Source organism: Primulina eburnea, chromosome 2 (genome assembly GCF_022965805.1).
Source record: "Primulina eburnea isolate SZY01 chromosome 2, ASM2296580v1, whole genome shotgun sequence".
In the NCBI taxonomy this organism is placed as follows: domain Eukaryota; kingdom Viridiplantae; phylum Streptophyta; class Magnoliopsida; order Lamiales; family Gesneriaceae; genus Primulina; species Primulina eburnea.
This window is the reverse complement of record NC_133102.1, coordinates 43,802,228-43,817,746: the sequence shown is the minus strand read 5'-3', so window position 1 is coordinate 43,817,746 and position 15,519 is coordinate 43,802,228. Positions and strand designations below refer to the sequence as shown.

Genomic DNA, 15,519 nt, shown 5'->3' with positions numbered 1-15,519 from the left:
CTCACATTCAAAATTAAATAAACTGAAGTAATTTATAAGACATTAGTGGGTGCTCCAATAGTAATATTATATCATATTAATATTATGACATCTAACTTCGCCCAGAAAAAGCTAGCTCATATTCAGTCGATGTCAGATAACTAAAACCCCAAAAAAATACTGATATGCATCACATTATGGTGAAATAGGATCAAAATCCACTCGATTCATACCAAAAATCTATTTACTATTTTGACAATTTTCCAACCAAATGATGACCTCTCCGGAATTCGGTTAGCCATGTGACAAGTCGTATATGATCAAACCGACAACTAAATACGGTATGTGTGTGTGTATACTGGTGCATCTTCCTTATCTTGCCGCATGTCTACAAAAAAGTTATGCATTCCCATAATATTTATAATATATAACTCTTATATTTTCAAGATTTCCTCATTCAGATGTAATTTTCTCCCTTCATTACACGTAAAAATTGTGCTCATACGTGTGTATATACGTGTCTGTACATGCACTTGGTTCGCTCAGCTCTGTCTGTCAACTCTACTTCAAAATTTAGCCACTGGAACTGAGATATACGTACAGTGAGTACTTGATGAATTGTTCAGAGATAATTTGCTCGAACTATATATATCTTACAATCTGTTAAAGATATCATCATCATGTGGAGGCTGAAGATTGGGAGAGGAGACGACAGTGATCGCACATGCAGCCCTTATTTGTACAGCACCAACGATTATGTGGGGCGGCAGACATGGGAATTCGATCCTCGTTACGGGACACCGGCTCAGCGGGCGGAGGTCAATGAAATCCGGCGACACTTTTGGGACAACCGCCACAAGGTCAAGCCCAGCAGCGATCTCTTGTGGCGGAATCAGGTATTTAAAAAAACCAGAAGTAAATTATTCTCGTATGATATAATTAATATAGAAATAAATTTTGCAAAGATTTTTGGGGAAGCAAGGATTGTTTCTTGGTTCCGATCGATATATAATATGTCAACTCTAGCTTATATATGCTAATAATAATTTGGTTCGAAATATTAATCGAAAAAGCCAGGTTCCATGCAATGCAAGATTGAGTTTGGGAATTGATGTCTGTTTCAGTTCTTGCACGAGAAGAATTTCAAACAGGTAATTCCCCAAGTGAAGGTGGGCGATGGAGAAGAAATCACCTACGAAGCCGTTACCACTACACTGCATCGAGCAGTCACCTTCTTTGCAGCGCTGCAAGCTAGCGATGGCCACTGGCCGGCGGAGAATGCTGGCCCATTGTTCTTTCTTCCACCTCTGGTCGGTACTTAATACTCACTCCTTCATCAAGAATTTCCCAAAGATTTGATTGATGAGAAATGATATGTGTATTTCTGCAGGTCATGGTTATGTACATCACTGGCCATCTCAACGCAGTTTTTCCTGCTGAATACCGTAAAGAAATACTTCGCTACATGTATTGCCACCAGGTGCAATATCTGTTTACTGAATACATTGATGATCTGGTAATGTTTTTTGAATTCCTTGTCGTGTGTGATGTAATAATGGCAGAATGAAGATGGTGGGTGGGGTTTGCACATTGAAGGCCATAGCACAATGTTCTGCACAGCACTTAACTACATTTGTATGCGCATATTAGGAGAAGAAGCTGATGGAGGAGAAGACAATGCGTGTGCTAGAGCCAGGAAATGGATACTTGAGCATGGCACTGTCACCGCTATACCTTCATGGGGAAAAACATGGCTTTCGGTATATACTTGGATAGAAACAAATATAGAACACGAGTTGCAGTTAGGTCGATGTTTTAAGGAAAGCTAATATGATACTGAAATCTAGTTGATATTAATCTTGATTCAGATACTTGGAGTGTTTGACTGGTCAGGAAGCAACCCGATGCCCCCTGAGTTTTGGCTTCTCCCCTCTTTTCTACCTCTGCATCCAGGTAATTAGTCCACTGGCATTACATCGTATTCTAGTTGAATATAACGTATTTATGATGCTGGGAGACTATGTTGGGATCACAAGTGCTGGGGAAAAAAGCTAAATAGCTATTGATTTTGGTGGAATAGGAATATTTTCTTGGATGTGAATATCTGATAATCATTTTCTTTACTCGAATGCAGCAAAAATGTGGTGCTACTGTCGAATGGTTTACATGCCCATGTCCTATTTATATGGCAAGAGATTTGTAGGTCCAATTACTCCTCTCATTTTGCAACTTAGAGAAGAGCTATATGATCAACCTTATGATGAAATTAATTGGAGAGCTATTAGACATCGGTGTGCGAAGGTAATTCCGAGAATTTAGTTGAGCGCGTACCATATACTGTGTGTGTTTAAAGAGATTGTTGAATCAAATTGATCACGCGATAATGCAGGAGGACCTCTATTATCCTCACCCTTTCATACAAGATTTGATCTGGGACAGTTGTTACGTGTTAACAGAGCCTCTATTGAGTTGTCGGCCTTTCAAAAAGTTGAGAGAGAAGGCTCTCAAAGTTACAATGGAGCACATACACTATGAAGATGAAAATAGCAGATATATAACGATTGGGTGTGTCGAGAAGGTGCTCTGTATGCTTGCTTGTTGGGCTGAGGATCCGGATGGGGACTATTTCAAGAAACATCTCGCTAGAGTTCCTGACTATTTATGGGTAGCTGAAGATGGCATGAAAATGCAGGTGTGTGCATGCGATTGGGATTACATCAATGACACATTTTCATTGTTCTTTATCATTTTTTTTTTATCACAAATCTATTATCTGTATACAATTATGATGCAGAGTTTTGGCAGCCAAGAGTGGGATACTGGTTTTGCAATACAAGCATTACTGGCTAGTAATCTCACTGATGAAATAAGAGTGACTCTAAAGAAAGGGCATGACTTTATAAAAATGTCTCAGGTCAAAGACAATCCTTCTGGTGATTTTAGAAGCATGTATCGACATATTTCTAAAGGATCGTGGACGTTTTCTGATCAAGATCATGGATGGCAGGTATCTGATTGCACTGCAGAAGGATTGAAGGTATCTATCCATATTTATGGTCAAGGCTCATTATTGTCAGAAAGAATATTTAAAATTACTTCAGGTTGAGTTCTTACAAAGCTTTTTGGTCTCTAGTGTTGCCTTCTCTTGTCAATGTTGCCTCCTGAAATTGTTGGAGAGAAAATGGAACCTGCGGGACTGTACAATGCTGTCAACATATTGCTGTCTTTGCAGAGTAAAAACGGTGGTTTAGCTGCATGGGAGCCTGCAGGTGCCTCAGACTGGTTGGAGGTAGTTTCTTTCTCAATATCCTTGTTTCTTCATTGATCGGAGCTGATTAAAGATCTAGTTATAAAACAATGAATTTAACAATTCTCTTTTTCTTCCCAGTTGCTCAACCCTACAGAATTTTTTGCTGACATTGTCATCGAACATGAGTAAGATTATTATTCGCCTCACGGGTTTGGTATCTAATGACTCAAGTTTACTACAAAGTGAACGATCTTAATTCAAACCTTGATGCATAAAACAGGTACGTGGAGTGCACGGGATCAGCAATCCAAGCTCTTGTTTTGTTTAAGAAGCTGTATCCGGAGCACCGAAAGAAAGAGATAGAAAACTTTATTACAAAGGCTGTTGGATACCTTGAAAATATTCAGCATCCAAGTGGTCCATGGTAAATATCTGATCGTGTCAACAATAAGGACTATTTTAAATATATGTATATGGTAACGACCACCTTAACTTTCTCTTCACAAAAAATTAGGCAGAGAAAATTTATTTGTACTGATTTAATATTGAAAAAAGGAATACAAACATATGTAAATAACACTTCTGTATTCAACAAGGAGAGACCTCACTCTAATCCTTGCCCCCTGGCCAAGTTACCACACAGATGTAACTCAATTTCTGAATACCATACAAAAGAATCATCTCTCAGCCTCATTTTATTTCCTTCATTCTCTTCCACACGTGCTGGTAACTCACTCTTCATCTATGTACTTTGGGCATCAATACCGGGCCTCTCTCCTGGATCTGTAACAGTACATGTAATGTGACAATGCTCTTGCATCTAGGTATGGGAACTGGGGTGTTTGTTTTACATATGGTACTTGGTTTGCGCTTGGAGGACTTGCAGAAGCTGGTAAAACATATGAGAATTGCCTTACCATTCGAAAAGCAGTTGATTTTCTTCTAAACTCACAGAGGGATGATGGTGGCTGGGGAGAAAGCTACCTTTCCTGCCCAAGAAAGGTAACAAGATGGTAGACATTTTAATATCACAAAGATAATCTGTTAAATGGTAGGTATGAGCCATCATTGTTCCTAATTAAACTTGACTCATCAACTAATAGGAATATGTGCCACTCGAAGTGAATTGCTCAAATTTGGTACAGACAGCCTGGGCTATGATGAGTCTGATCCACTCTGGCCAGGTAATTAACCTCATTTAAACAATGTTTTAATTTAACAGTCATAACCAAAGATCTATATTGATATACATGACAGGGGGAGAGAGACCCCACACCACTTCATAGGGCCGCGAAGCTTTTAACAAACTCCCAATTAGAAAGTGGAGATTTTCCCCAACAGGTCTAACTTTGCATTTTCTATCTTTCTTTCTTCAAATAGCAGATTGGAAAATCAAGTATTGCTGTTAGAAACGATGATCATGTACTATACGTTGATTGTTGATGCATAATTGGCAGGAAATTACCGGAGTTTTCATGAAAAACTGCATGTTGCATTATGCAGCATACAGGAACATATACCCATTATGGGCTCTTGCAGAATATCGCAAGCGGGTTCCATTACCATCTGTATCGCCTACACGTATAAACAACCCTTGTTGAGCAAATACTATTTTTGGTTTTTCATTGATCATTGTGGAATGTATTGCTGTACTCAAGGTAATTATACATATACCATTTGTGTCTCTTGACATCCTAGATTGTTTGTGTAAGCTAAATTGTGATGGTTCGGGTCCGATTAGTTCTCGCCAGTAGCGAAGATTCTTGGTTATTCACTTGTGCTTGCTGATAAGACAAACATCTAGTGCGTCGAATTGATTGACTTTGCCCTTTCTAGTGCATCTATAGTCCGTCAGTCGAGGTGTTGCTTCTTCATATAAAAAAATATTTTTTAGATTAATTGCATGGACATTTGATGGAAATTGGGTGTAAAAAATTAGGTCAAAACATTTTTTTTGTTGCCAAAAAACTTGTCTTTTTAAAATTTTGACTTGAAAATTATTAAGGTACAACGTTTGGTAAATAAATTATTTTCGCTTCACTTTTTTGGATTATTGTACGAGAGAAAAGTAATAGGAAAAAAAAATCAAATAATGATATTTATATCTAATAATTGGCCTTAATCAATTTCAATTTAATTTGTCCATTTAGATTAGATTATATTATGTTGGAATGGTGATAACGAAAACGGAAGGAAGAAAAAAAATTTACAAAACAAAAATGGGATTTTTAAAACAAATCAATAGGGTCTCGAATCTGATTGAATTTAATGGTTTACGTTATGGAAGAAAGATGTGTATATGTGATATTAGATATTGACTAGTTATATATGAACTAAAGATGTATTTTATTTCTGCTATTACTGTAGGGAGGTTCTAATAGAAGTCCTTTCGTCTGTCTTTTTTACAAAAAGTTATAGTATGTGGTAATAGTGTAACTCAAATAGTTTAAACTGCATAACATCCAAAGTGTCATGGTTTTATCGTTCCATACAGCATGGACAATTATTGCATCTCAACAATTTCTCTATCAATAATTGTACTTTTTGCAATCAATGAGAATCGAACTCATGGTCATGGCTTTGATCAATTATAGAATCGACCGTTTGCTGTTTTGCCAAAAATCTATAGCTAATGGTAATAGTGCTATTCATATTTTTTAAACAGCATAATAGTCAAGCGTCATGGTTTGATCGTTCTATCCAACATGGACGATTATTATACCCCAACATTCGCTCTTCCAACAATTGTATTCCTTACAATCAATGGGAATCGAAATCATGTGATTGACTCAAATACTAATTGTAAGACCGAACGTTTGATCTTTTAACAAAAGTATAGTTGGTGGTAATTGTGCAACTCAAATCTTTTAAAATGCATAATATCCAAAACGTCATGATTCCTATCTAGCAGGGAGAATTATTGCACATCAACAATCTACTGCCAAATAATTACACTTCTTGCAATCAATGAAAATCAGACTCGTGACATTAGCTCTGATATCAATTGTTATGACTAAATGCGCCCTTTCCAAGGGTAATTCAGCACTTGGGCAAAAGTTATAATCGGTGATAATGATACATCTCAAATCTTTGAAACAACGTAATAGTTCAAATGTTATGGTTCGAACGCTCTACTCAATACATAATTATTGTACTTTGACAATTATCTTTTATTATGATTGATTTAGATGCATCAGACAGCTTTTTGTATATTTGTTTCTTTCATAAATGAAAGGGGAAAATTAGTTATAAATTGTTCTTGTATAATTTTAGAAAATTATACTATATTATAAACAATTAATAATTATGAGATGAGAAATGTTGTGTTTATATAAGGTTGTCTTCATGGGGTTATACTACATATATTTACTATAATACTTTTGTAAGTAGTTAAACAATTGTATACAATATTTATCGTATAAAATTGTATGTCACAATTATTGTATGAGTTTATTTGAATAACAATTATTGATATCAATTTATTGGAATTGTACATGAACATGTAGCATGTTAAATAATATACAAGAAATCTAAGATTTCCACTAGTTCTAATATAACGACCAAAGTATAAACAATAAGTTGGGATTTAATAACCACTTATTTTAATTTAAGTTAATTTTCATCAAATATATATGTATAGATCATAGACTATGAGAATTATAATTTTTTTTAACAAAAATTGATAATTATAACTATGACGATTGAGTTTGTTTGACATCTACTGTCCATATTATTTTATTTAACTACGTATTTGATTCCATATATTAAATTTTTAATTTTAATTATGTACAATTCATATTTACGTGCATCTCGTACTAAATAATAATGAAATAATATGGAAGGGAAAGCTTCGATGTGGAATATTAGAAGAGACTAAACTTGTGTGAGACGGTCATGTGTCGTATTTTGTGAGACAGATCTCTTATTTGAGTCATTTATGAAAAAATATTATTTTTATGCTAAGAATATTACTTTTTATTGTGAATATCGGTAAAATTGACCTGTCTCATAGATAAAAATTCGTGAGATCGTCTCACAAGAGACCTACTCATTAGAAGAAGGGTTTTGAGATCAGCACAATTTTTGAAAGATTTTTAGCTTTTGAAAGAATCTTTGCCCCTTTACTCATTAATAGAAGAAATGCAATCTAAAATTACCATCGTTGTATCAATTCTCATCAATAATAATTATGGTAATTGATGCAATATTTAACTGGAATATAACAAATTTTTTGCACAATCTTTGATATATAAGGGAGCTCATTTCAAGAAAAACACTGGCAAATTCAAGTTGCACCAGCTATATATTCTCACATTTTATAAGTCTAGCCCTGCAGCCCATAGAATACATGTAATATAACCTGTCAAGCCTGCACCTTTACCTTTGGCTTCTGTTAATAAATGATGAATGAAGGAAAAAGCAAAGGGAAGAAACCATGGAACAACCAGAAAAACTCTAAAATTTATCATGTATGGCAGCCATTCAGTTTTGCCAACAGAACATTCATGTACAGTTGAAGTCCGTATCAGTGCATTTAAAAAGCTACAGCAGTTTGTCGAGAATGACGCGGCTGGAAAGACATGATCACATATTAGTTCAAACGTATTTGAAAAAAAGCTTCACAACAATCTCATTTCTTGGCTAATACTTTCTTTGGAAGCATCTCTAGTGGCGTGGTTTTGAGCAGGAAGAGCCTAGCTGCCCGTTCTTGCAAAGTGCCCCCACATTTCAATCCCCGAGTTTGAAGTTCTGCTTTTAATCTTTCCATGCCAAGAACCTAAAAAAATCGACCATGGTTAACATTCAAAGAAAATAAACGTATGGATATGCATTAAAGATATTAAATCCATCAACGGCATACCTCTAATTCTGCTGCTGAATTATATTCATCAAAGTTCAGGGGCCTGTCCAAATCTTGAGCTTCTGCACTCAAAGACACTGATACTTCCTCGAGTGGCTCCGAACTGGTAATGCTGCTCACTTCTGCCGTGGATGTAACTATTTCCTCTGGAATAGAGACACCAGGGAGCTGGCCGACCATTTCTTTCAATTTGCTCGAGTCAAATTTGTGAGGCACCTCCATGTTGGCATGATTCATAATTTCCTCCAGGCTCTCAACAGCAGGTTTACTCCTACTTATACCTTTACCATCATCAACACACCCATCAATACTATTATCAGATTTTGGAGACTCTTTAGCAGAAACACCCTCTTCCTGGTAGCCAGGGGAGCCTTCATCAAGAGAGCCAGACACAACATTCTCGCAAGTAACTGAACATGGAGTTTCCTCAGCTTCTTTGCTTGAATCTGAAATATTTCCATTATCAGTAACGGATTTCGCGTCTTCCACCCTTTTGTCTCCATCAATGTCTTCCTCATCCATGTCTTCACTATCACTGTCTTCCATTTTCCTCTTCCCCAACCTGACAAAAGGTAACATGAATTTAGTGTAAACACTAATGAACATCTCAGTAATATACTAATATTTCATCAAATCATGTAAAAAAGAAGCTTCGAAATTCAGAATTTCAAGATTAAATTGTATGATAATTTTCTACAGAAAGATCTAATTGCGCTCAAATCAGATAAGCACTCATGTGCAGAAGCATGAATCTTTGTATCCATGTTCAATGCTCGTATACAATATACTACAGGGCCAAAATTTCAAAAGATGAATCGAAGATTTACAATGGTTCCAACGAATCACTTGTACATTTTTATGAATTAATTGTCGCATGATTTTCAGTAATTTCAGCCAGCACCCCGATTATACAGTTATGTCGAGGCATCGACTCCTAACCTTAACTTCGTTAATATAATAAATTTTCTTTCAAAATCATCCTCCTTCATTTCTAGTCAAGTCTCCAAATCGACCTCCTCATTTTTCAAGTAACATATTTTAATGTCCAGCAACATACAATAACATATAAAGAAAAGTAAAATAAACAGTGAAAATTTCATACCATATCTTCAACCGCTTGGCATGATTCTCAGTCTCCTTTTTACCACCCTTCCTCTTCAACCCATTCACCATGGACTCCCTGACCGACCTCTCCACCACCTCTATGCACCTAGATGATTCCTCCCTATACTTTGCCACATACTTCTCAGCACTATCACCCGCCTTGGTCTTCGCGCTCTTAGAAACTTCCTTGGTCTTCTTTTTGATATACTCCTCGGCCATCCTTTCCAACTTCCTTTCATCTGCTGCGGCCCTCCATTCCTCCAACTTCTTCTCCGCGTTAACATGCCTGAGCCTTCGCCCACTCATATCCCTGCAAGCATCAAAATTATTCGTTTTCTTCTGCCCAGCCTTCGTCGCTGCACCTCTTAGCAAAGACCCAAACCCTCCTTTCCCACCTCTGAGCCTGAGCGACAGATGAACCACCACTGGAAACTTCCTCACCTCTCGATCCGACGAAGATTGAAAGCCGGCCGATCCACTACAAAACAACTGATTTCGGGGTGAACCATCGGTATTCAACTCTAGGGTTTCAGGGATTTCAGTAGTTTCACGGGATTCAGCGAATTTCAAAGTTTGGCTATCAGGGAGGATGCGGGAGTTGCTAAATCGGAGGAGTTGGAGGTGGGAGGGGACAGAAGTTAGAGCTTCGATACGGCTTTTGAGGATGGAAACAGATATTGAAGGGGTGTCGAAATTCAAGATTTTGTGCTTGCCATCGAGAAATTTCACGAACAGCTGGTGGATTTCAGATCCAATCATCTCCATCGCGTGGTTTTGATAGATCGATTGGCTCTTAAAACGATTTGCTCGCGCTTCCCTTCGCCAGAAAAGGAATGTGGAAACAGAAGAATCAGCACATTTATTGACCCGATTTCTTCAGTGGATGCACGGGTCGGGCCTGCATGTATTGGGTTATCAGGGGAGACTTCCAAAATCCAAATTCTAAAAATATTTCAAGATATAATTGGGCCCATATATGTCAAGTCCATAATTTTTCGCTCTCTCAAATATACAAATTTGTTTGTTTTGTCAAAAAATTATTTATAAATATATTTTTCATTTTTTTTATTTAACACATTCAAAAAATAATTGTACATTTTTTCGTGACAAAGTTAATCAGAATATATTAATAAAAAATAAGAAGAAATACTACAAAAGATAGAAAGTGGGATAATTGGAAAAATTTGAGACAGAAATTAATAATAATATGTTTGATACTAAGAATGATAGTAAAAAACAAAGACTTTGAACTTCGATCACAATTTCTTTGTTTATCTTGTCTGTCTGAGAGTCCCTTCCGGACGAGGTTGCACTCTAGGCGATAATCTAGGATATCCTAGACAGGGAGATCAGCAGTATGGCATTCGAGGAGCTGAAGGATCTTCCTTTAGCTGCCGACCAAAAGTGACCTTTGGGTGTTCTGATTCTGTATTCTCGACCCAACTGTCCTGGTTGTGAATATACAATGATGTGGACGACTCATTTCTAGGGGTATCATCACGCCTTTGCGCTTGTATTACTTTTTGAAAGAAGTGTTGCTATTATTTGTAATTTTAGTTCTAACTGGCAACGTCTCAGTTTATCCAAGATCATCAAACATCCGCAGATCAACTTGGATCGTGTCTCTGAAGTGCCACCCGTTCTATTATCATCAACAAATGCAGCTTCGAACAAACAGAGAAATGACAAAACTACAAATAATCTCAAATTTACAGAGTTGCATCTTGTCTTTACATTCCAGACAAACTTTATAAAAACCCAAAACAAATCCAAAACTGTATCTTATTTTCTTGTATGTTATCTGTAGTATTCCTAGCTCAAAAAAGATCAAGATAATTGTCATAGGCAAAAACGTATTCACAACTTTATGTGTTATTATATGAAAAAATAGGAACAATAAAACGATGCATCGGGTAAATTTCTTTCATATTCTCCAGTGAAGAAGAATAATTGTGCAACAGAAATACCAGTGAAAGCCCTCAAATCCTCAGAAGCTATGATGGTGGAGCTCCTTTTGGAACTCGCATGCCATAACCACGCTGTAGCCTCTCCATGCTGTTCATAATTTCGAGTCAGTAATGGAAACATTTTCATAAATATGATTCAGGAGCAAAAGAAACAAGAGGTATACACCAGAATAGGGACATACGTTGGAGCAAGTTTTCCCAGGCTCTTTAGCTCCTCACCAGTGTCTCTGTCTATGATTCTGCCGGATATTTCAATGGCATATGATCGATTTCTATCGGTTGGCATCCCTCTACGTTTCAGCAAATTCAAATCTTTCTGTTCAAGTTCTCTACCATTCACATATATGCCTGTGTTTCCACCAGCACACTTTTTTGGCATGGGATGGTTGAATTCCTCGATGCCCGGCTGCAAGAAAAGAGAGCTAATTTGTTGAGAAACGTACGGAAGAATCATACATTCACCAAATTTGAGACTGTTTCATCAACGAAGATGAAAAAAATTCTTACAGGAATTATTCCTAGACAAGGTCCTCCCATCAAGCCCCAGAATCCAGCTCGATAGTCATACCTGGTCAAGAAATAATATACGAGATTTTGATCAAATGCAAAAATATATATTTATCTTAAAATCAGATTCGATATTTTAAGAACTAGATATAACTTGTTATATGTGCCAATATATTTTTCACATATATCAATAGGTGTTGATTGTAACATAAACTATGCGACAGATTATTAGATTTTTTGGTCTCATGGGGATTGTGTAGTGGACTAGCTCCATGGCCGAACTGCGTGAACTATGTGTCGTTTTGTATTATTTTTTTACTATACTTCTACTATCCAAATTCTACTATACATCGACCATCTTAACAGAAAGTGATTCAGAAGAAAATCACATGTTAAGTTTAGGTGGGTGAATACCAGTATTGCCCAGGGTGGATGGGTCCGGCAACTTCTTCGGCCTTCTTAATCATTTCATTAGGCATGCGATGCCCATTAATGGTCACGTCAGCTTTTTCTTTCTCAGCATTTTGGTTTGATCTACTAAATTCCTTAAAGCTCTTTTTTACGATTCCAGCAAAAAATGACTCAGATGCTCTTCTGCCTTTTCTGCTTGCCTCACCGGAATCAAATGATGTGCCAGTATTTGAGAACTCATTGGACGATACGTCTGTCTCAGTTGCTGCTGATGAGTCATTGACAGAAGATTGTTGCCTGCTAGTCTTGCTTGGCAAATATTTTTCGTGGGAACCCTGATGGTTCTTCACATGAAACTTATTTGAGTATTCAAAGTATTCTTGAAGCGATGACCCCACAGGTGGAGGCTCTTTATTCTTTGTCTCCTCACAAGCCAATTTAGAGTCTTCTCTCAGCACATTCACACTTTCGGTAACTGTCTCCACCTCAATAGTATGCTTAGATCTGGAATTTTGGTGCTTAGACTCAGAAGGATCGCTGCCTCTTCCTCGGCCAGGTGAAGGTTGTTCTGGTTCTCCATCCATAGACTCAAAATTATAACCAGTATTATCATAATCATCAGATAAGAAAGTGGTCTTAACTTGATTTAGATGCCCATGCATGTATAATTCCCCACGTATTGGTGACAGATTACTGTTGTCATCAAGCTTAACAGGACTATCTGTTGTCACTTCTACATCATCACAAAGCACTAGTTTATTGTTGGAAAATCCGAAAACAATCACCATAGAGCACGCCCCACATTTAATTTTCTTCCAGTGGTCATTGTTAGTTGCAACATTCTTCGGCAATAGCAACAATTCAAAACAATTGAAGCATACAAAGAATGGAGCACCACCGCCTATAGGGCGACCATGTAGTACAGCAGAAGCTGAATCCACCCTTGCAGGATGCCCGCGGACAAAACCATTCACTTCAGAATTCACATCACTGGGCCATCTCGTGTGTGAGACAGGATTATGAGATCTCAAAGGATGATGATTTATAGCTTGGAAATTATAATCTAGTGGACTGAATGAGCCGGGATTTTTGTGATAATTAAACATTGTATCAACTGAGACATCGGAGAACTTATCACTGAAGGCCACAGGGTGAGGAACTTGTCTCGTATTGAAACAATGGAAACAAGAGCAAGATGGATGATGATGGCGATGGTTGTCACTAGGATTATATTGCTCGAATGGGTCCAAATAAACCATGCCATCACCCTGGTATGATCCAGAACTATATGGATGAGACAAAGGTTGTTGATAAGGAGGAGGTGCTCGAAAGGGACCCCTTCTTAGCATCTGAGATCTCAATGGACCCTCATGTTCTAGGACATGATTCAATGCGTATCGTGAAGGATTAAAGCCATCACCACCCATTTCTAGTCTGTGCATCAAAGAAGGCTCAGAGTATTGATTCTGATAAGAAGGCCTATCAAAACGTGTACCAAGATATGGGTATTGCCCTGATGAGCTATTCACTCCCGATGATTTATTGGGATACCAATACTCAGAACTAGAACGGGAATCTTCATAAGCAGTCGGCCTATCGAGAAAAGTTTTTCCTTTACCCCTATCATTCAAATAACCATATCGACTCAGTCGTTCATTCCTCCCATCCAACCCCCTCAAAATTTTAGGCTGATCTTCTCCATCGCAACCATCTTTGTTAAATCCATCCACACCAATCCTATTCTTCACCTTGAACTCATAATCATAACTTGGCATAGACAAGAGATTAAATGAGCCATGCTCCTCCGAAACACGATCTAATCTTTGCATCCTATTCTCATCATCTTTATATAAAGTCAAATCCTCAAAATCTCGAGCAACACTCGCTCGTCCCAACTCATCCAAATCTCTACCTTGGATCGTTCCACCGCCATGGTCCCACATACTCTCCCCATCCATCAAACTATCACCGTAATTTTCAGCTGAATCCTGCAAAGCCCTCCTCGCAGCTCGGCTAGATGAAATAATGCTCGACATCCCGTCACCCTGGCCCACCATTCTCCTCTCAGACATGGTATTCTTTTCCTCAAATTTTTCAAGATACTTCTCTTTAATCATTGCAACCTTTTCCTCATCAGACCTTTCTGAGAACGAGTCCAAGTCAACACCTTTGTCCCCTGCTGAAAAGTCAACCACATAACCCACAAAGCAAAAACAAAAAACACAAAGAACAAAACATCAAGAAAAGATTAACATCATTCAAATCCCATCATTCCCAATATCTCCCAGATAAAAAACAAAACCAAATCGAAAATATAAAATTTCTCACTTTCCATAGGACCAAAAACACCATGAAAGAATCTAAATCGCAAAATATTTCACGAAGCACAAGTCTTCTGCTTAATATCTATCAAAAAGTTACCTCTCAGAACAGCCCCACAACCACCGCACCGGTAAACAGAGTAACCAGTGACCTCTGGAAGCAAATTCTCACACTTCGGACACCGAACTAAACGAACCTCCGCTGTTTCTGACATTCTTTTTACAAATTTCAACTAATCTTCAACATGCCCACAAGCATACTATTCGTGCATTTCTTGGCATTGAAATAAATGGGGAAAAATAGAAATTTTTTAGGTGAAGTTTCGTTTAAAAAAACTCCGTGTTTTTCCACACAGTAGACGCGCAGGTGACGATTGAAAAGGAGTAATAGATGCGGTTGGTTAAAGTAAAAATTTATGAAAAAAATAAAATAACTTAAACTCATAAAATATATTAAATTATATATTTTCTAAAATTTTGTCGATTCAATTGTGTGTTTTTTTCATAAATTGTGAATCTTATTTATAAAATTTCTTTGAAAATTATCCAAAAATAAATATATCATTACATACATCATCACACACTAATTTTCAATATTTTCAACTTTTATTTTCAACATTCAATAATTTCAACTTTTATTTTCAACATTTCTCTTGTGATGATGATCATGATACAATAGTTATCTTCGTCACGTATTTTTATATCGCCTCGTTAAAGAAAAACTCATTTGGATAAAAGCATAGTAAAGGAAAAATAGCACAGTCACGTAAACTCCTCCTCATGTTAACACGAACGATTCTTCACAAGTTTCGTCGATTGCGCATCTCAATATTATATATATGATTTCTGAATATTGTCATAGGAAGTGCCTTTGTGAACAGTTCTGATGAGCTTTTACTTGATTGAATGTAACGAATATCAATATTTTTATTCTTCTCAAGCTCTTGGGTAAATGCGAAAAACTTAAGGGAAATATGTTTAGTTATGTGGCTTTTTATGTATCCTTCTTTCATTTGAGCAACACATGTATCATTATCTTCATATAATGTCACTGGCTTCTTGTCGAATGATAATCCGTATGAGATTTGGATATGTTGTGTTATTGATTTTAGCCACACA

The 15,519-nt window shown here is 37.0% G+C and overlaps 3 protein-coding genes across 6 annotated transcripts; 1 reads left to right on the top strand and 2 right to left on the bottom strand.

Moving 5' to 3' along the window:
- Positions 1 to 447: 447 nt before the first annotated feature.
- LOC140824761 (beta-amyrin synthase 2-like) lies at positions 448 to 5,798 on the top strand. 2 transcript variants are annotated; one of them, XM_073186314.1, is made up of 16 exons: positions 448 to 875; positions 1,104 to 1,289; positions 1,370 to 1,459; positions 1,542 to 1,739; positions 1,848 to 1,932; positions 2,114 to 2,280; positions 2,369 to 2,671; positions 2,774 to 3,016; positions 3,113 to 3,268; positions 3,368 to 3,414; positions 3,510 to 3,653; positions 4,054 to 4,231; positions 4,333 to 4,413; positions 4,487 to 4,570; positions 4,687 to 4,863; positions 5,724 to 5,798. In XM_073186314.1, the coding sequence occupies exons 1-15, from the start codon at positions 660 to 662 to the stop codon at positions 4,828 to 4,830; spliced, it is 2,322 nt and encodes a 773-aa protein (XP_073042415.1). In that variant the 5' UTR covers positions 448 to 659; the 3' UTR covers positions 4,831 to 4,863; positions 5,724 to 5,798. The 2 variants fall into 2 exon arrangements, with proteins under 2 accessions (XP_073042415.1, XP_073042414.1); XM_073186313.1 differs by lacking the exon at positions 5,724 to 5,798 and having other exon boundaries at positions 4,687 to 4,994.
- Positions 5,799 to 7,670: 1,872 nt separating this feature from the next.
- On the bottom strand, positions 7,671 to 10,041 carry LOC140823453 (uncharacterized). Its single transcript, XM_073184812.1, has 3 exons — positions 9,193 to 10,041; positions 8,091 to 8,652; positions 7,671 to 8,006 (listed from the first exon to the last, which is right to left on the bottom strand). The coding sequence occupies exons 1-3, from the start codon at positions 9,957 to 9,959 to the stop codon at positions 7,860 to 7,862; spliced, it is 1,476 nt and encodes a 491-aa protein (XP_073040913.1). The 5' UTR covers positions 9,960 to 10,041; the 3' UTR covers positions 7,671 to 7,859.
- Positions 9,967 to 14,789, bottom strand: LOC140823452 (protein ENHANCED DISEASE RESISTANCE 4-like). 3 transcript variants are annotated; one of them, XM_073184810.1, is made up of 6 exons: positions 14,501 to 14,789; positions 12,083 to 14,258; positions 11,669 to 11,729; positions 11,344 to 11,567; positions 11,162 to 11,249; positions 9,967 to 10,092 (listed from the first exon to the last, which is right to left on the bottom strand). In XM_073184810.1, exons 1-5 carry the CDS (start codon positions 14,613 to 14,615, stop codon positions 11,189 to 11,191), a joined length of 2,637 nt encoding a protein of 878 aa, XP_073040911.1. In that variant the 5' UTR covers positions 14,616 to 14,789; the 3' UTR covers positions 9,967 to 10,092; positions 11,162 to 11,188. The 3 variants fall into 3 exon arrangements, with proteins under 3 accessions (XP_073040911.1, XP_073040910.1, XP_073040912.1); XM_073184809.1 differs by lacking the exon at positions 9,967 to 10,092 and having other exon boundaries at positions 10,883 to 11,249; XM_073184811.1 differs by lacking the exon at positions 9,967 to 10,092 and having other exon boundaries at positions 10,883 to 11,249; positions 12,083 to 14,255; positions 14,501 to 14,788.
- Between the last annotated feature and the right edge of the window lie 730 nt (positions 14,790 to 15,519).